The following is a 21,399-nucleotide window of genomic DNA, read 5'->3' on the forward strand; positions in this document are numbered from 1 at the left end:
AGTCTACAAAGTCAACCCAGGTCTGGCTCGAGGATTTTTGAGCCCCCCTGAATCTAATCCTATACTCCTCAGTGGAGAATCCAAAGCCCTCAATCAGGGTACCCTTCATGAGGTCATAAGATTCTGCATCTTGTCCAGAGAGTGTGAGGAGTCTATCCCTACACTTTCCTGTGAACATTTCCCAAAGGAGAGCACCCCAGTGAGATCTGTTCACTTTTCTGGTTACACAAGCCCTCTCAAAAGCTGTGAACCATTTGGTGATGTCATCACCATCTTCATATTTAGTTACAATCCCTTTGGGGATTTTCAACATGTCAGGAGAATCTCTGACCCTATTTATGTTGCTGCCACCATTGATGGGTCCTAGGCCCATCTCTTGTCTTTCCCTCTCTATGGCTAGGATCTGTCTTTCCAAAGCCAATCTTTTGGCCATCCTGGCTAACTGGATGTCCTCTTCACTGGGGCTATCCTCAGTGATTTCAGAGGTGTTGGTCTCTCCTGTGAGGGAACCAGCATCTCTGACTATTATTTTAGGAGTCAGGGTTTGAGGGACCCTGTTCTCCCTAGATAGGACTGGTAGGGGGGAATTGTCCTCCAAGTCACTATCCTCTTCCTCTGAGTTGCCACCCTCAGAGGGGTTGGCCTTTTCAAACTCTGCCAAAAGCTCCTGGAGCTGTATTTTGGTAGGTTTGGGGCCCATTGTTATTTTCTTTAGTTTACAGAGTGACCTTAGCTCTCTCATCTGTAGATGGAGGTAAGGTGTGGTGTCGAGTTCCACCACATTCACATCTGTGCTAGACATTATGCTTCTAAAAGTTGGAATACTTTTTAAGAGACTAAAACTGATTCTAGAATCTAATTCAAACTTTTAACAAACTTTTAAACTCTAAAAGAAATGCTAAACAGGATCTAACACAAGGCCCTAGCAGGTCTTTTAAGAATTTAGAAAACTTTTCAAATTGCAAAAATCAATTTCTAATGACAATTTTGGAATTTGTCGTGTGATCAGGTATTGGCTGAGTAGTCCAGCAAATGCAAAGTCTTGTACCCCACCGCTGATCCACCAATGTAGGAAGTTGGCTCTGTATGTGCTATTTCAAAGTAAGGAATAGCATGCACAGAGTCCAAGGGTTCCCCTTAGAGGTAAAATAGTGGTAAAAATAGATAATACTAATGCTCTATTTTGTGGTAGTGTGGTCGAGCAGTAGGCTTATCCAAGGAGTAGTGTTAAGCATTTGTTGCACATACACAAGACAATAAATGAGGTACACACACTCAGAGACAAATCCAGCCAATAGGTTTTTATATAGAAAAATATATTTTCTAGTTTATTTTAAGAACCACAGGTTCAAATTCTACATGTAATATCTCATTCGAAAGGTATTGCAGGTAAGTACTTTAGGAACTTCAAATCATCAAAATTGCATGTATACTTTTCAAGTTATTGACAAATAGCTGTTTTAAAAGTGGACACTTAGTGCAATTTTCACAGTTCCTGGGGGAGGTAAGTTTTTGTTAGTTTTACCAGGTAAGTAGGACACTTACAGGGTTCAGTTCTTGGTCCAAGGTAGCCCACCGTTGGGGGTTCAGAGCAACCCCAAAGTCACCACACCAGCAGCTCAGGGCCGGTCAGGTGCAGAGTTCAAAGTGGTGCCCAAAACACATAGGCTAGAATGGAGAGGAGGGGGTGCCCCGGTTCCGGTCTGCTTGCAGGTAAGTACCCGCGTCTTCGGAGGGCAGACCAGGGGGGTTTTGTAGGGCACCGCGGGGGACACAAGTCCACACAGAAATTTCACCCTCAGCAGCGCGGGGGCGGCCGGGTGCAGTGTAGAAACAAGCGTCGGGTTTGTAATGGAAGTCAATGGGAGATCTAGGGATCTCTTCAGCGCTGCAGGCAGGCAAGGGGGGGGTTCCTCGGGGAAACCTCCACTTGGGCAAGGGAGAGGGACTCCTGGGGGTCACTCCTCCAGTGAAAGTCCGGTCCTTCAGGTCCTGGGGGCTGCGGGTGCAGGGTCTCTCCCAGGTGTCGGGACTTTAGGTTCAAAGAGTCGCGGTCAGGGGAAGCCTCGGGATTCCCTCTGCAGGCGGCGCTGTGGGGGCTCAGGGGGGACAGGTTTTTGTACTCACAGTCTTAGAGTAGTCCTGGGGTCCCTCCTGAGGTGTTGGATCGCCACCAGCCGAGTCGGGGTCGCCGGGTGCAGTGTTGCAAGTCTCACGCCTTTTGCGGGGAGCTTGCAGGGTTCTTTAAAGCTGCTGGAAACAAAGTTGCAGCTTTTCTTGGAGCAGGTCCGCTGTCCTCGGGAGTTTCTTGTCTTTTCGAAGCAGGGGCAGTCCTCAGAGGATGTCGAGGTCGCTGGTCCCTTTGGAAGGCGTCGCTGGAGCAGGATCTTTGGAAGGCAGGAGACAGGCCGGTGAGTTTCTGGAGCCAAGGCAGTTGTCGTCTTCTGGTCTTCCTCTGCAGGGGTTTTTCAGCTAGGCAGTCCTTCTTCTTGTAGTTGCAGGAATCTAATTTTCTAGGGTTCAGGGTAGCCCTTAAATACTAAATTTAAGGGCGTGTTTAGGTCTGGGGGGTTAGTAGCCAATGGCTACTAGCCCTGAGGGTGGGTACACCCTCTTTGTGCCTCCTCCCAAGGGGAGGGGGTCACAATCCTAACCCTATTGGGGGAATCCTCCATCTGCAAGATGGAGGATTTCTAAAAGTTAGAGTCACCTCAGCTCAGGACACCTTAGGGGCTGTCCTGACTGGCCAGTGACTCCTCCTTGTTATTCTCATTATTTTCTCCGGCCTTGCCGCCAAAAGTGGGGCCTGGCCGGAGGGGGCGGGCAACTCCACTAGCTGGAGTGTCCTGCTGGGTTGGCACAAAGGAGGTGAGCCTTTGAGGCTCACCGCCAGGTGTGACAATTCCTGCCTGGGAGAGGTGTTAGCATCTCCACCCAGTGCAGGCTTTGTTACTGGCCTCAGAGTGACAAAGGCACTCTCCCCATGGGGCCAGCAACATGTCTCGGTTTGTGGCAGGCTGCTAAAACTAGTCAGCCTACACAGATAGTCGGTTAAGTTTCAGGGGGCACCTCTAAGGTGCCCTCTGTGGTGTATTTTACAATAAAATGTACACTGGCATCAGTGTGCATTTATTGTGCTGAGAAGTTTGATACCAAACTTCCCAGTTTTCAGTGTAGCCATTATGGTGCTGTGGAGTTCGTGTTTGACAGACTCCCAGACCATATACTCTTATGGCTACCCTGCACTTACAATGTCTCAGGTTTTATTTAGACACTGTAGGGGTACCATGCTCATGCACTGGTACCCTCACCTATGGTATAGTGCACCCTGCCTTAGGGCTGTAAGGCCTGCTAGAGGGGTGTCTTACCTATACTGCATAGGCAGTGAGAGGCTGGCATGGCACCCTGAGGGGAGTGCCATGTCGACTTACTCGTTTTGTCCTCACTAGCACACACAAGCTGGCAAGCAGTGTGTCTGTGCTGAGTGAGAGGTCTCCAGGGTGGCATAAGACATGCTGCAGCCCTTAGAGACCTTCCTTGGCATCAGGGCCCTTGGTACTAGAAGTACCAGTTACAAGGGACTTATCTGGATGCCAGGGTCTGCCAATTGTGGATACAAAAGTACAGGTTAGGGAAAGAACACTGGTGCTGGGGCCTGGTTAGCAGGCCTCAGCACACTTTCAATTGTAAACATAGCATCAGCAAAGGCAAAAAGTCAGGGGGCAACCATGCCAAGGAGGCATTTCCTTACAAATGTGAAATCCTGCCTTGCCCAGGCTCGGCCCCAGACACTTACCGGGGGGTTGGAGACTGCATTGTGTGGACAGGCACAGCCCTTTCAGGTGTAAGTGACCACTCCTTCCCTCCCTCCTAGCACAGATGGCTCATCAGAAAATGCAGACTACACCCCAGCTCCCTTTGTGTCACTGTCTAGTGTGAGGTGCAACCATCCCAACTGTCAAACTGACCCAGACAGGGAATCCACAAACCCAGGCAGTCACAGAAATGGTATATGCAAGAAAATGCCCACTTTCTAAAAGTGGCATTTTCAAACACACAATCTTAAAATCAACTTTACTAAAAGATGCATTTTTAAATTGTGAGCTCAGAGACCCCAAACTCCACATGTCCATCTGCTCCCAAAGGGAAGCTACACTTTAATCAGATTTAAGGGTAGCCCCCATGTTAACCTATAAGAGGGACAGGCCTTGCAACAGTGAAAATCAAATTTAGCAATATTTCACTGTCAAGACATATAAAAGACATTACTATATGTCCTACCTTAACCATACACTGCACCCTGCCCTTGGGGCTACTTAGGGCTTACTTTAGGGTGTCTTACATGTAAGAAAAGGGAAGGGTTAGGCCTGGCAATTGGGTACACTTGCCAAGTCGAATTTACAGTTATAACTGCACACACAGACACTGCAATGGCAGGTCTGAGACATGATTACAGAGATACTTCTGTGGGTGGCACAACCAGTGCTGCAGGCCAACTAGTAGCATTTGATTTACAGGCCCTGGCACCACTAGTGCACTTTACTAGGGACTTACTAGTACATCAAATATTCCAATCATGGATAAGCTAATTACATACACATTTTGTAAAGCAGCACTCGCGCTTTAGCACTGGTTAGCAGTGGTAAAGTGCCCACAGTAACAAAAACAGCAAAATCAGAGTCCAGCACACTTCAACAACATGGGAAACAGAGGCAAAAAGTTAAGGGAGAGCACGCCAAGGGTGAAAAGTCTAACAGAAGCCAATTTCATTTAGATTAGTATCCAGGAATGTGGTCCTGATTTTTCAGACCAAATCTGCGACCAATATTGACACTGCTTGCTCTGTTCCTCTCTACATACCCCAGGGATCTGGACTAGGAGAACGTCTTGAGCCATAAGTATCACATTCACGCTCCTCCTGCAACACTGACTTGGGCCATAGATGGTGGATCATGATCAGTTACGGGTGGGTGGATCCTACATATATTTCAGAACAAGCAGCCTTTGGACTGTTTGGTGGTTACGGTCACATATCACACCAGGTTTCCTTAGAAGTAACCTTAGTGAACTCATGCTCTTCTCTCCCAAAACACACAGGCTGCACAGCAGGATTTTGTGGGGTTGTTTATGAAGCTCACAACATTGATAAATGCTTTTTATGTATGCTTTTTACTTTCTTTATTTTTTTAAAGGATCAGATTTGCACTGGGAATGGATGTTTTGGAACAATGCAAAGAGTCCTGCTACATAGATCACACGCTTCACATATCTAATTGTACTCCTGTTTTATGATCAGATAAACAGGACTATAAGTCCTGGAATGTAAAGAAAAAAACTTGGGCTCAATGAAGTACTCAGCAGCGGACCTGACAGTCTTTACATGTCTGTTGGTGCTCGCATTCTGTACTTGGTGGTCAGAGTATGCCTCCAGACACTGCTGTGACAGTTGTGAGATGTCACCATCACAGTGTGTGGGACCTGCTGCTTATGTGTGCAGCTCCTCTGCACAAGGCCAGTTACATCCTGCTCATTGTCTCCAGCTCAGTAATATTGAGCAAGTGCTGAGAGCTGCGAGTGATATGCCTTAGGCAGTTCTGGTTGCACTTTTTCATCTTTATTTAGTCTTCAGAGGACCTATGAACAGAGGCGTTAGGTGAGTGGCCTCTCACAGTGCTGCACTCGCTTCAGCACTCCCAAGCCCATAGCGGGAGATACTACTAATTGCCTGTAATATATTTTCACAGGTGACTAGTGTCACCAGAACTTGTAATGCGAAAGTACTTGTCAGGTATATATGAAGATTATACTCTCTCATGTATTACGTTATTTGTTTCTACTTCTGGATTAGGGTGCCTTCTGTTATTTAACAACTTATCATTTTTGGGTTGCAGGTGAGATGTCCCTGTGATGGTGACTAAAAGATCTATCATTGTAAGCATTGTGTGTTAACCTTGTAAAATTTGATATGGTCTGCTCAATAGCTGTGACTAAGTAGGCTCCCGAACACACAGTCTTATCACCTTGGTAGGAAAGTTCCAAACTTCAAAGACGTCGCTATGATCTATGAATCTGCACACTTAAAGATTTTAGCTGTTCTGTCAACAACTTGTTTCATGAGCTTATGTTTTAAGAATATATTATGCTGTCATATTAAAGTCTGCATACATATTTATCTTTAGCATAAATTTACTTTTTATTCGTACGTGTTCCTTGAATCCATAGATACCATTGTCACCCAAAAAGGATCTCTCTGAGGAAAGTGAAGATGTATCCTCCTTTCATAGCCATGGATCTTCATGCAGCCTTCTATCGAATTTGAGGGACACCAGCGAAATAAAGCAGAGCGATCTTAAACAGCTTGATAGTAATAGAGCGTCAAAACAAGGTAACCCCTTGTTATATGTTGTGCCTGTCCCGAAATCATTTGAATGCATGGTTGTCCACTGTCAATGATTTATTTCTTAAAAGTTCTTGATTTTCTACAGCATTTTGTGCGTTTGGGAGGCAGAAAACTTTCCTAAAGAGTTTACATTGCCGCCTGTCTAGCAGCGATCCGCATTTCACTGGCAAGACCTACTATCCATATGAAAGTGTTGCCAGAAAACTTTACTCTGATAACATTTCAAATTGCTTTGGCTCATGGACTTTTGAGTTTTGTATTATTCGTAGTGCTTAATTTGTGCTTGTTGTTTCCGGTGCTGAGCACCAGCACTTATTTTTGAGTGCTGGGGCTAATTCTTCTGCCTCAAGCGTTTGCTGCGAGCAAAAGACACATATCGGAAAGACTGAGGAAGGGAAAAACGAAAAAGCGACACAAGGAGAGAAAGTAGAAAGCTGCAAGAGTAAGCTGAAGGGGCAGGGAGTGGTTTTATATGGATTGAAGAGGCCCGAGATGGCTTCAGGATTACGCCGCCTCAGTATTCCGTGTTCACACATTTAATTGCACCAGCCGCATGTTTAAGAGGAGGGCTTTGGACACCAGCACCTTTTTATTTACAAATTAAGCTCTGTTTATTTGCGCTAATGGCAAAAGTGATGGCGCAGGCTACGTGTTTTGTCCAGCATAGTTGTTATTTTCAGGACCGGGATATCAAAATACCATAGTAGTTGTAAAAAGGCACATTGTTTAGCTTTCATTCATGTAGGGACCACATTTTTCCTGCCTTTTTTGTATTTTTTTTTAATTTGTTGGCTAATAATTTGTTGTGTTGGTTGTGTACATGTCATCGAGAATATGCTGCAGCCCTAACTTAGTTTGATCCAAGATGACTAAATTGTCTGCATATTGTAGAATTTGTACCTTGTGAGTTCCCATGGTAGGCTTGAACACTCTTCTTCTGGACTGAGTAATTGCCATGTCAGCTGTTTGTAATGAAGGGAGCGTGGACACATCCCTGTTTTACTCAAGTGTCAGTCATAATTGGTTTTAAAACATGGTTTCCAGGCCCTGCATGTATTCTGACCTGGATGTCTGTGTAGAGTGATATAATTGCCTTAAGCAGGGTGGTCAAAATGCCCCATTTGAACAGCTTGGATCAAAGGATGTTTTGATCTACCGTTGTTGAAGGCTGCGGACAAATCCACTAAGCAAGCAAATAATGGCGGACCAGATGAGTTGGTGGCTTTGAGCCCTCTAAATAGAGCAATAATATTGTCTGAGGTGCTGCATTGTGGTTGGACACAGTAAAATATACAAAACATGATGGATGGAATGCTTTAGTTAATGTCAGCCACTGTTAACTACACAGTGCAGCATCCTAGTCCATTCCTTATTTTGCACCCCATGCCACCTCATTTGGACCCCAGTGATAGTCAGCCTTGACCTTGCTCCAATAGGAACAGTCCAGCCCGAGCTACCAGGCCAGGTCCTCCCTGAATTAGAATACAAGCAACTCAGGACCATTTTCATCCTAGTTAGGGCTCACAAGCCAGGTTCCTTGCCAGCCACCTGGTCTGCTGCCAGTTATAGCTAGGTTCAAGTGAGCACAGTGTGCAGAGGACCCACATCTGGGCATACCTGTCCCACTTAGGGGACTTACCTGACTATGGTGAAACCAGTCCTGGGTTGCTTGTATTCCGGCTCAGGGAGGGCCTGGTGTGGCAATTTGGGTTGGACTTTTCCCATGAGGAGCAGGATCAAGGCTGATTTACTTATATCTGGGTCCACACTGAGGTGCCATGGTTTGCAAACTAACGATGAATTGAGATACAACCCAGAGTGATTATCAGTGGCTGACGTTAATTCAAACATTACATCCATCGCTTTTTTGTATGTTTAAGTGTGTCACTCTAAGTGGGACAGGTGTGTCCAGATTCGGATACTGTGCACACTGTGTCACTGATGAGCCACCTAGACCTGGGAACTACCCAGAGTTCTCTGCTCATTTTTGCATAATAAGCGTGAATGGGTATTGTTTTGACTTATACTTGGTTTTCCTTTGTGTCTGGGAAAAGCTAAACCGCCCTGAAGAACTATAACGATAGCAAAACATGTTAGGGGTTGCTTTTATTCATTCCCGGTTGGCTTGGATGGTATTTTACCAATCTAAAGCTGTAGTACTGTCCATGGAGTGGTAAAAGGCGTTTGTCATTTTACAGCTCACCAAGGATGGTACTGTGCTAATCCTGTGCTTAAAGATTTTGCTGTAGAAATAGCAAAAGACTTTGTCCCTTTCTAGCTCGGTGTGGATGGCATTGTGCTAATCATACGCGTGAAAAGTTGGCTAGAAAAACAGACATTTGCGGTGAGCAGATAGATTCAGTGTGTCACTAATGTTTTAGGGTTCTCTATACAGAGGCTGCTCTCCACCTAAATGTGGGAACTATGTGGAGTTCACTGCTTCTTTTTTGCTTAATTTATAAGGCACTCTAAGCCTGAAAGGATATTGGTCTGACTTACACTGCATGCTCCCTTGTGTCTGGACAAAGCTAAACCCCTCTGAAGAGCTCTAAGGATAATGAAAAACATGTCAGTGGTTACTTTTATGCATTCCAAGTTGGCTTGCATGGTATTTAACCAATCCAAAGCTGTAATACTGTGCCAGGAGTAGTAAAAGGCTTTTGTCATCTTACAGCTGAGCTTGGATGGCACTGTGCCAATCCTGTGCTTACGTATTTGCTGTGGACATGGCAAAAGACTTGTTCCCTTTCTAGTTAGGTGTCATTGGCACTGTGCTAATCCTATACTTCATAAACTTTGCTAGAAAAACAGACATTTGAGTTAATCAGATTCAGAGTGTCACTGGTATTGTAGGGTGCTCTATACAGGAGCTGATATCCACTTAAACATGGGAACTACCCAGAGTTCTCCACTTCTTTTTTGCGTAATTTATGTGCCACCCTAAGCCTGGAAGGGATATTGTTTTAACTTACACTGGGTGCTCCCTTGTGTCTGAACACAGCTAAACCCCTCTGAAGTGCAGCGAAACACATGTCAAGGGTATCTTTTATTCCCTCCAAGTAGCTTGGGTAGTATTTTGCCAGTCCAATGATGTAATAATGTGCCTGCGGTAGTAAAAGGCTTTTGTCATTTCACTGCTCAGTGTGGATGGCACTGTGCTAATCCTGTGCTTAAAGACTTTGTTGTAGAAATGGCAAAATACTTTGTCCCTTTCTAGCTCAGCGAGGGTGGCACTGTGCTAATCCTATGCTTAAAACGTTGCTAGACAAACAAACATTTGATGTGAGCAGATTCAGAGTGTCACTGGTATTGTAGGGTGTTCTCTACAGGAGATGCCATCCACTTAAACTTGGGAACTACCCAAAGTTCTCTGTTTCTTTTTAGCACACACACACACACACACAGTGTGGCACTTCTTGAAGTTGCCTTACGGCACCTCTATCTAATGAGTAAACAAGTCCACTAACCGTAAAAGCGATAGGTGTTGCTCTCGATATACAGTGCCTAAAATAATACCAGCTAGCAGGCTAGTGCCTCTTTTCAATTGTAGAATAGTTTTTCTCAGCCTCCCTTAGTGACTGGAATGCAAATGCGATTATTTTGAATTTAACATCGCATTTCTTGAGCAAAACAGCTCCCATATCAACATTACTGGCATCTGTTATGAAAATAGATTTGCACTTCGTGTCAAAAGTTTTTGATACTCGTGCATTGTCTATGAATATTTTTAAGTACTCAAATTAATCACATTTAACATTTTTCTATTAGATTTTTGTTACCCTTAGACTTGTCAGAATACATTGACACATGTTGCAAACAACCTTATCTTATGGTCTGTCAACAATCAAATTTATTTTAGAAGCAATTCCACCTTTACTAAATTTATGTTAGTTATTTCACACTTTGAATGTTCATATTACATTTTCCTTTTGTATTGTTAATCAGTTTTCAATACCCTAAATAACATTTCATAATGTATGAGACTAGTAGCTCCCAGAATCAAAATCTCATCTTGAAAATAAAGGTAATTTGGGATTTCACTGAATACCTCTTTTTTGACACCACAACACAATACCTAGGGTATATATTTCAGGTGAGGAAAGGTTTGTCCTACTGTCACGTGTTGGTTATCTTTCTCCAAAATAGACTATTGGTTGTTCATTACCAGACCACATGATAGTCATTTGCTTTTTCCTCCCTACATTTAGGGCAGCATGTGTGTTCTGCATTTTCTCCAGTTAGATAGTGTGTTTAAAAGGCCTGGTGACTGTAATTGAATTAATTAAACTTAAAAGCATGCATTACTCAAGCCTCTTGTCCCTCTTTTTGTTCAAATGACTATTACTGTTTTTATACAGGGCCACATGGTCGATCATGGATAACAGTAACCATTTTCAGAAGGCCTTATAACCTTGCAGTGAGTGACTCTCAGTAAATGTCATTAATATGTCTTGTTCACTATGATATATGTATTTTTATTCCAGGTATCTAAAGGTGGTCTTAACCCATTGCAATTATACTTTCAAAGGCATACACAATTGTGGCTAACCTTCTTAATGCAGTAAGAAACAGCAGGATGTATCCCACATAAATCTATATACGCCTACAGTAGATTTCAAACCTGTATCAGTCCTACACGGTGTTGGAAATAAAAAGTAGGACATTATCTGCATAAAGATATATAATGTGATGAGTTCTACATATCACTACCCCACTCAGTGCACTCTTCCTCAGCAAGCCAATGCCTCCAAGGCCAAGGCAAAAAAAGCAGTGGTGACAATGGGCATTCCTGCCTGGTACCACTATAATTGTCATTAAGTCCAAGATCACACTCTCCATGCCTGGGCCGAACCACATGGCTTATAAGGCACAGCAGAGGTAGTTCCTTTCTGACCTATGAAGGCCTTGTCAATTTCAAGCAATACCATTGCCACTGTCAAATAGTTCTGCTGAAGCTTGCTAATGGTATGGCACAAACTTTTCAGGTTTAGGGAAGTGCTGCCACTGAGAATAAATCCACTTTGGTTACTGTGTATAGGTGTTGAAGTACCAGTAGTATCCTCTTCGTAATGATAATTAATATAAAATCTACAGAGGTCGGTATGAGGTCCTGTCTAGTGGATTTCTGTCTGTTTTTTTTAAATCGATTTATATTTTTATTATTTTATTACAGTTATTAACAGTTATGCATATAATCAACATCTTTAACAGTTCGTCTCGCCTTCTACTCCACCGTGGTCCCACTCGCAAATGTCTTTAATCCAGAGACATATGATAACTCTATTGCCGTTCTTGCCAAGCTTTTTCTATCTACTTCTGTACAGGTTATCATTAGAGGCACACCACTGCTCCACTTCTGAGTCCTTTCATAATTCTGTTTCCCATCCTCCCCATATTTTTTCATATTTCTTCATACATACTCTACTCTTGTACACTTCTTTTTCTATAATTCTACAATATTCCATTCGTATTTCTCAGTTCTGATGTGTAGGGGGCATTGCCGAGCCCCATCTCTGGGCTATATCTCTCATAGCTACCATGCAACGTATTTTGATGAGTGTTTTTTGATGACGTGTATAGTCTGAGGTTTCCCATATACCCAGTAATGCAATCCTTGGTGTCGGGCTGAGGGCCTTGCCAATTGCAGTCGCCAGTGTACTTTCCACCTTTCCCCATTATCCCTCAAGGCGTGGGCAGCTCCATATAATGTGCAGAAAAGAGCCTTCCATTCTGCAGTCCCTCTTGCATCCCCTGCTGTCTATTCATCCTATCCTATTTAAAAACTTCCTTGTGTAGTACACCCAGTGTAGTATTTTAGCTGGATAAGCTGAACACTAGCTTTTATTGCCACTTTTTTGGGGCCTACTAATGCCTCTGCCCAATCGTCCTCTTCCAGGTTCCCTAGGTCTATTTCCCACCTATCCCACAGTTTTGTCAGTGTATCTTGTGTGTTCCTCATCAAAGTACCATATGTCATTGATACCAGTATTTTGTCAACGTTTCCACTCAGCGGCCTATTTTCTAATATGGAATTTTCTTGCGTCTCTTCATCTGGAGGGATGCTAGTTTTCAGGGCCTGGGATAGTTGTCTGTATTTGAGCCACTGGGACCCGGTCATCTTATATTCTCTGTGTAGGTATGAGAATGGGACTATCCCCTTTGGTATATACACGCTAGTGGAAGTATGGGATGCAATGTCGTCCCATCCTTTGAATCCCTGCAGTGATGAGACCTCTTTTAACCTTGTACCTTCCCATAATCGGGTTTTGGGGATTAGTCTCTCATCCCATCCCATCTCCTTCTTCGGTCTCCTCCAGATTTCAATCACCCTTTGTGTCGCGGGGTACATATTTGGAGGAGTTCTTCCTCCGTATAAAGCATGCAGGTAAATGTGTGCCCTCATTCCTAATTTATCTCTCCAGAACACCGAGTTATCAGCCTCCGTATATGTCCAATCATTTACTACACTGACTTGCACTGCTGCATAGTATTTCCACATACCAGGCAGTGCAATTCCCCCTTCAAATCAAGATCTTTGCAGGGTTTTCAGAGATATTCTGGGTTGCCCACCCACCCATAACAACTGTCTTACCAGGCTTTCTATCTTAGTGAAATACCTATCTGGTATTTTGTATGGTGTATTTTGTATAACTTACAGCATTCTGGGGAGCGCCATCATTTTAAACATGGCTGATAGTGGGCAACCCTGTCTGGTGCCCCTCATTATGGCAAACTTCCGAGAAGGATGGTCGTTGACCCTAGCGATAGGGCGGTCGTAGAGGTGCCTGACCCATCTTATATATTTCAGCGCATCCCCTCTAAAACACCAAACAGATAACTCCCTTCCACCGAATCAAATGCTTTGTTTTGCATCTAGGGATACAATTGCTCTGCCTGCCAGTGCTTCCCGGGCCAAAGCCGATCTCTGTCCGGTTTTGATATTACTGCATTTGTCACCTTAGATGTATGGGGGTTGGTGGGGAGTTATATAACATAAAATTCGGCTGGATAGTGTTAATTCTTGCGATCTTACTGGTTAGCTTTGATTTCATTGCTGCTGATATCTCAGCCAGTGTGAACAGTTTAAGTGCTTCACTGGAATATGTGATGGAACAACTAGGTCCTAAACAACTACTTGCCTTAACCACTACTGCTAAACAACTAAAAAGTCTCTACAAAGAAGTACTGAACAACTACTGTCCAAACAATGATTTTGCCTGAATAACGATTGCCTGAACAACGAATTTTAAGGTATGTTGTTTTTTTTTTTTTGTATGGTTTATTAGTTGTTTAGAATTTATATATATATATTTTTATATATATATATATATATATATATACACACATTCTAAACAACTTATATATAAATATAAATTCTAAACAACTAATAAACCATTAAAAAAAAAAAATATATACTTACCTTAAAATTCGTTGTTCAGGCAATCGTTATTCAGGCAAAATCGTCGTTTAGACAGTAGTTGTTCAGTACTTTGTTGTAGAGACTTTTTAGTTGTTTAGCAGTAGTGGTTTAGGCAAGTAGTTGTTTAGGACCTAGTGGTTCAGGATTTCCCCTTCAGTGTCCTCTTGGAGGAGGGCTTGTAATGATGTTCCTTCTGAAATGTCTTCAAGTATAACAGCTCTTTTTGATGGTTTGTCAGCTTACAACGATGCATAATAGTCTTCAAAAACATTTTTATAACAGTCTGTGAAAATTATTCCTTTCCATCCATATCACAGATTGTCCCCATTGCTAGCGTACTCTGCTCTGTCTTGAGGAGCCAAGTTAACTGTGTACAAGTCGTGTCTATTTCATGACAAGTCTTTGCTAAATATTGTCTCCAGTCCATGCACCTCAATTCCTCCTCATCTTTGAATGCTGGGCTCTGCAACGCTTCTGGTTGAAGTTTCTACAAGTGTATAGCAGTAAGGAGTCTACCCCAGGCAATAGTGTATAATAACAGACGTTGATCAGAAAGGGCGCTGATCGGACACTCTGAATTGTGTGCACATTCTGTCCAGTGTGTTGCAGTAACATTTATTCTATCCTGGTTTGCTGGTGATTTAGTGTAGAATAACAGGAGTGTTCCCTATTATTAGGTTGGTCATCATTCCAGGTATCATACAGATAGCATTGTTCAGACCATTCACTAATTCAAATGCCGTTTTTAACCACTGGCTAGGCTGGGGCTAACATGAAAGGCATGTGTATATCTATGCTGAGTACACAGTTGAAATCCTCTCCAAAGACCATTGAGGTGGGCTATATCTGTGTTAGCCATCAGATCATGAAATGTACTAATTGCTGCAACATTCAGAGCATGGATACGTAGGAGCTTAAGTAGGTCACAGTCTAATTTACCCAAGACTAGGGAGTCTGTCTCCTGCGGGACAGCAAATTGTTCCCCTCTCTGCTGCAGGTAAGCATGTACCATGTGCTGCTTGGGCAGGCTCCCGTTCCTCTAAAGTTCCAACTAAGGAACTTGTATTTGGTTGACATATCCATATTAATCCTAACAATTTTATTAGGGAAATGTAGGGGGTAAACCTCCACAGAGCAGTTTGCACCAGGCATTTGTCATTCTTCTGAAGTAGCTTCCCCAGAGTCCACACAATCTCACCACCTCTCTAGCCAAAGTGCAGTGTCCTCCAACACGCAGACCAACAGAGTGTTGATGGACCAGTCAGCATTACTACAGTCCTGCGCTGGGCAAAGTCAAAGAATATTTCACCAAACATTTTCTTTATTAATTAATAAATAACAGTCATGTTGGAAAATAATATGTTCAAGAATAGCAAACAGGGAGGCTGGAAAAACGTGCTCAGAGTAATTTCACATGGAAGGTAAACAGCCTGTGTACTGTTATTGTGCTCCATGTGATGCATGGTGTATTGCTTCGTCACAGCTACCTTCTTGACACCCATCTTAAGGTACAGCAAGTCACAGACATTTGATAGCCATAATTGATGTGATGGCAAGAAGGGGGGACAGGTCCATTGTAAAGTCCTCAGTATCTGAGTCAAATAGCAAGAGTGGTGACTCTGTAAGATGGATTTCAAGCAGTATGATTTTGTTCCATGGAGCTGTGGCATCACCTCCGTTTGGTCTTCGTGGTTCCCTTGTCATTACTGTTTATGTCGAATTTGCAGCTCAGATCTTGAAGAGCCTTCTTTTGTTCTTATCCATTCCCAGGCTGTTTCGACATTTGTGAAAAAATGGGTTTCCCTTAGTCATGACTCTGAGCTTCAGTGCAAACAGCAACATATACTTGAGGCTTTGTTCTCAGAACCTGTGTTTCACCACAGAAAAGGTACTGCATTTCTGCTGTACAGCTTGGGAGTAGTTGGGAAAAATCATCATTGTTGGATTTTCAAAATCTGTGTATCTCAACTGCCTTGTAAGCTGCAGGATCAGGTCTTGATTGTTGTAATGCAGAGATCGAGGTGCTACTGACTTAGAATGGACTCCAGAAGGCGACGAGGAAACCAGTGCCCTGGGCATGCCATTAGTTATGAAGAATTTATTCTTTGGGACAAATACGTTTGGCAACCAGTCTTCCAGGAATTGTTGCATATACAATACGTCAATGATCCTTATGTTGCTACATCTGGATTGATTCTTGGCATCCTCACCTCTGTGCTTCAGATATTGGATGCCCGCTGTCATGTCTTCTGTTTACTTGCTCATTGATATCACTTCAATTTTTAACTCTGGCTCTCATTGTGTGTTGAGCCACATGAGGCAGGTTAATGTCCACTCCCAGGGCATCTGTTTTGCCCTCCTTTAGAATTCTAGAGTATTATATAGGCAGTGGTGTCTGGTTCACTTTATTGTCTGGGATTGAGGCTTGCTGCAGGCATTGTGCAGCACAATCTATGGGCTCCATCTTGGTGCCTGACATCTTGGGGAAGGATAACCATGTCATCCTCATTGATGACAAGCACCTGTTTGTTTTGGACCTACACATGGGGGTTACAATATTTGTGTGAGTTTCCTGGAGGGGGCACTATTGCCACTACGACCACCAGCACCATGGGAGTGTCTGCATAGACCCTTTATTTTAGAGGGCAAGAATGCCTTTGATAGTGTGGTAGGCATCTGTGGCCTAATACAAAGGCACAATTGCAGTGCAGTGCATCCTCATGTACCTGCTTAGGCTAACTGCATCCAGTGAGGTTGTACATTTTGAACTTGGAGTTCATACTAAGTTGGGGGACCCAAACAATGTTAGAGCCTGCACTTCCCTCCAATCTCTAACTCAACTGTGGGGTCAGGCACTTGTCAAGTGCAATCTCTGTGTGGGGACCAGGCAGTGTCTGGAGGAAAATGGGAGAATCAGTGCAATTGGTCTCACTCCCATTTTTTGTTGTATCAGATCAGGTGCGCACAAAGCATGGATACGCTGCCTAACATCTCCTGTAGTATTCCTTTACTCGTTAGAGATTGGGGAAAGGAACACCAATATTCAATTACTCCTCTTTGCGTTTCATTATCCTCTGGTGAAGACGTAGGGCCTGGTGTACCATGGTCTGTTTTGGATGAAGTGGTCTCACCCATGTAATGTGGCATGACTCAGCATCGGACACCTCATCCTACCCTGGTAAGATGGTACTACCAGGGTGGACTCTACCTCAGGTTATAGTTTGAGAGAGTCCTTATAATTTTATTCTCCTGGATAACATTCCAGGGATCTAGTTAAAAACAATTAAAATGCCTTAAGGTAAACCACAAAGAAATACTTTATTCGGTGAAACCTTAAGCATGAAATTCCTGAAACGTAAATAAGGGGATTCTGATGGATATGATGACACAAGCATCCCCTAGTTTTGCCACCATGTTTCTGCTTCACTATAGGTTTACATGGCCTTGGACATTCATCAGGGCTCTTATCAGGGTTCCAAATGGATCCCTAAGTTGTACTAATTTAAAGGTACAGGAGAAAATAAATAGGAGGAAGGACCTATTTCCCTTCTGAGTTCTCACTTATATTTCCCTATATGGGTCATCCCTGCGCTTCCTGGTCTGAGCATGGGTGATGAGTACTGTAGTCACACTTTGATCAAGGAAAATCACCAGGCAGTGAACTAACTTTCCCCTGTCATCAGCCGGACATTCCACTGTTCAGCTGATGAGAGGGTAAAGTTAGGTTGTTGCCTAGCTTCCCTCCTATCTATTTTCTCCTTTACCTTTAGATTAGTACAGTGAAGGTATCCAATTAGAACCAAAATTGGTGAGAGTCTTGCAGCCCAGATATAGGTTTGGCCTCGCTTTAGCCCATGGTAGCTCTTCCCATGTGTTTGCATGCTCCGAGCCGTCACCATTCAGTGCATCCATGGCCAGAGATCTGCTGTCACTCAGTCATTCTCAACCTACTGCGCTCTTTGAACCTGCAGAGTGAGAGTCAACTGCTGTCCTGGGAAGGGAGGACAGGGGCGACAGAGGATTGTGGTGGCAGGTGATTGTTCTTGTATTCATCAGTCCTGCATAGTTTTATGAAATGTGGCACACGATTAATAAAGTTACATATACACCTAAGAAAGTCATCAGTACTCCTTGATTGTAGATCCTCATGCGTTCTCTATCCTTGTAGGTACATTGTTGCTTAAGTGTCTATAAATAGCCTTTATGTTCCTTATTATCTCTTTATGAAATATAAACTTCCTCCTCCCTCCACTGTTGATGTAATTTTTACCTGTGTTAAAAAAAATATATATCGACTTTTTTTACATCTGGCACCAAACTCATCCAGACAGACACCAGGACTCACTCTATATCCTGATGTCGGAGATACAAGTTCTTAAAACCTCCATAGGAATCCATCAACATCGCTATGAAAAAAGTGTGGGTGAAAATAAGTAGTGCAAAAGTTCCATCAGCATGGCACTAATCAATGGTAAGAGGACATTTAAACTAGGGTGAAATACCTAAAAAAAATATTGTTCAAAATTGAAAAGCTGAAAGCTAAGAGAAATTTGTCTGGAATACTGTCAAGATCTCTAAAAAGTCAGGAATCCACCTCTTATTCAGAATTCAGCAGGGGTCAATACTACAGAAAAGAATCAGGAAAAGACACTACAATTCATTGAGACATCTTACCCGAAGCTGTCTAACAAATCACAGGCGCAAACGCACACAGACCTGAAAGCTGTATAAGATGTGGATGTGGAGACTGTGTCGGATCTTTTTAGTTGGCTCTGAAAATCTCAGAGCAATGGAGCCAGGAACTAGCTTCCGTGCTGATCTACAAGAGGTAGTGTAATCACTGAAAATGAAGCTTTGCAACCAAGGTTGTTGGGCTCCCTCTGCTTCTGTCCAAGTGAACACCCCTTTGGTATGCTCACACATTGTTGTACTTTCCCTTTCCTCAGTTCTCCTGTCAAATAGTTCCCTCTTAAGCAGGGCTCTAGCCTCTCCCGCCTCTGTCCTGTACTAGTCTCCATTTGGCATTTGGTCCACTTACTGAACCTATTTATCTGTCCCTCTCTCTCTCTTTCTCTCTCTCTCTCTTTCTCTCTCTTCCCCCCTGATCCCAAAACCCCCTCCCCACACACACTTTTTAACTACGTTAGCGGTATCCTCAGGAATGTTTCCCTTTATGCTGAGGGTTCTCTGTATGGGGTAGAAAGGCAGATTATCACTACTCCTGGGAAACAACAACGAAACTCAATTTGTCATATAAAACAGGAGGAAATTCATTAATCGTCACCTGTACGGTATTCCTGACTGTAAAGAACATAGTGTTCCTAAAGAAATAATAAATGCCAGCTGTTTTTGTTTAACTATGTGGCCTAGTAACCAATCTGATCACCTATTAAAAAAAAGGTTGTAACTATAGGTGCATTGCAGTTGTAGAACATAGTCTGCTCAGCTTGAAGATCAAAAACAACTTCTCTAACAACCTTGAATCAAACACCCACATTACACACTTACTACATTACTAATCACATTACACATTCTCGTCGCCTACAGACACACTCATTCAGCCGTTCAACATCTATATCACTCAAGAAGACTACACCATCATTCATAACACACATCCATGTTCTTTCATAACGCACAACAAAGGTTCTTCTTGCAAATCGAACTAACTGCAGGTTTTACACTAATGCATCTTGATCAGTCACCCCATCTGGAATAGGCAAATGTCCATTGATATCACCCTGATCCATGCCAACAGTTGACTGCAGCTTCACTGGCCTAGATATCCACCCTTTCAAATAGGACATTGGCTTTTCATTTTAAATCCTCAACATCACAATATCCATTCATCTCCTTTTGCCAGTGATGTTTAACCAAAACCACCCCAACACAAAGCATCTTGTCCTGTTGCTATTATGTATGTTTTTGTTGCTAATCTGGAGCTCTAACCTTCGTTCAGCTACATCCACACACTATAATAGGCTTTAAATCTAGTGATCATGTGTATGAAGTTGGCTCTGTATATACTATCTCAAAATGAGTGATAGTGTGCACAGAGTCCAAGGGTTCCCCTTAGAGGTAAGATAGTGGCAAAATTAGATAATACTAATGCTCTATTTTGTGGTAGTGTGGTCGAGCAGTAGGCTTATCAGAGTGTAGTGATAAGCATTTGTTGTACACACATAGGCAATAAATGAGAACACACACTCCAAGACTTGACTCCAGGCCAATGGGTTTTAATATAGAAAAATATTATTTTCTTAATTTATTTTAGAACCACAAGATTCAGAATTCAAGTAAGTACATAAATTCTAAGGTACTTGGCATAGGTAAATATGGAACTTCTAATTAAAACAGTAATGTACACAGTTTTGGCAAAAATGGCAATAAGCTATTTTAAAAGTGGACACAGTACCAAAAAACAACAGTTCCTGTGGGAGGTAAGTATTGGTTAGTTTTTCAGGTAAGTAAAGCACTTCAAGTTCGGTCTCCTGGGCATAGGAAGCCCACCGTTGGGGGTTCAAGTTAACCCCAAACACCCAGCACCAGCAACACAGGGCCGGTCAGGTGCAGAGGTCAAAGGCCCAAATAGCCCAAAAGGCCCAAATAGCATAAGCACCTCTGGTGAACAGGGGTGCTCCGGTTCCAGTCTGCTAGCAGGGAAGTACCTCTGGCCTCGGGGAGCAATCCGGGGGGTTTTGTAGAGAACTCGTGGGGTCTCACATAAAATACACCCTTAGCGGCACAGGGGTGGCCGGGTGCAGTGTGTGAACAAGGTGTCGGGTTTCAGATGGAGAGACCCGAGGGTCACTCTGGCGATGCAGGCAGGGCACAGGGGGGCTTCTCGGGACAGCCACCAACTGGGCAAGGATGAGGGCCACCTGCTGGTCACTCCTGCACCGGTAGTTGGTTTCTCTTGGACCTGGGGGCTGCGGGTGGAGTGCTTCTTCCAGGCACCAGGTTCCTTTGTTAACGGGCAGTCGCGGTCAGGGGGAGCCTCTGGATCCTCTCTGCAGGCGTCGCTGAGTTGGGTGCAGAGAGGTTGACTCAGAGTGTCCACATCGTTGGAGTCACCTGGGGGTCCTTCCTGCGGTGTTGGTTTCTCTGGACACGAGCCGGGGGCGTCGGGTGCAGAGTGTGAAGACTCACGCTTCCGGAGTGAGGCTGCAGTCTTCTTTGGAGATGGTTTCTTTGTTGCAGTTTTGGACAGAGCGACGGTCCTGAGGAGTTTCTTGGTCCTTTAGGTGCAGGTCAGTCCTCTGAGCCCTCAGAGGTCACTGGTCCCACTGGATGCGTCGCTGTGCAGGTTCTTTGAGTCTGGAGACAGGCCGGTAGGGCTGGGGCCAAGTCAGTTGTTTTCTCCGTCGTCTCTGCGGGGCTTTCAGGTCAGCAGTCCTTCTTCTTTCATCAGGTTGCAGGAATCTGATTTCCTGGGTTCAGGGTTGCCCCTAAATACTCAATTTAGGTGGGTGTTTAGGTCTGGGGCAGTAGACAATGGCTGCTCTCCAGGAGGGTGGCTACACCCTCTTTGTGCCTCCTCCCTGAGGGGAGGGGGGCACATCCCTAATCCTATTGGGGGAAT

The 21,399-nt window shown here is 43.7% G+C and overlaps 1 protein-coding gene across 1 annotated transcript in view; it reads left to right on the top strand.

Annotated features, from left to right (window-relative positions):
* KIZ (kizuna centrosomal protein) overlaps positions 1–21,399 on the top strand; it is a 737,711-nt gene that overhangs the window by 423,996 nt on the left and 292,316 nt on the right. Inside the window, exon 10 of the mRNA XM_069236553.1 lies at positions 6,223–6,385. Coding sequence (XP_069092654.1) covers positions 6,223–6,385 — 163 coding nt within the window. The remainder of the gene's footprint in view (positions 1–6,222; positions 6,386–21,399) is intronic.

Source organism: Pleurodeles waltl, chromosome 5, assembly GCF_031143425.1.
Source record: "Pleurodeles waltl isolate 20211129_DDA chromosome 5, aPleWal1.hap1.20221129, whole genome shotgun sequence".
NCBI classification, from domain to species: Eukaryota; Metazoa; Chordata; class Amphibia; order Caudata; family Salamandridae; genus Pleurodeles; species Pleurodeles waltl.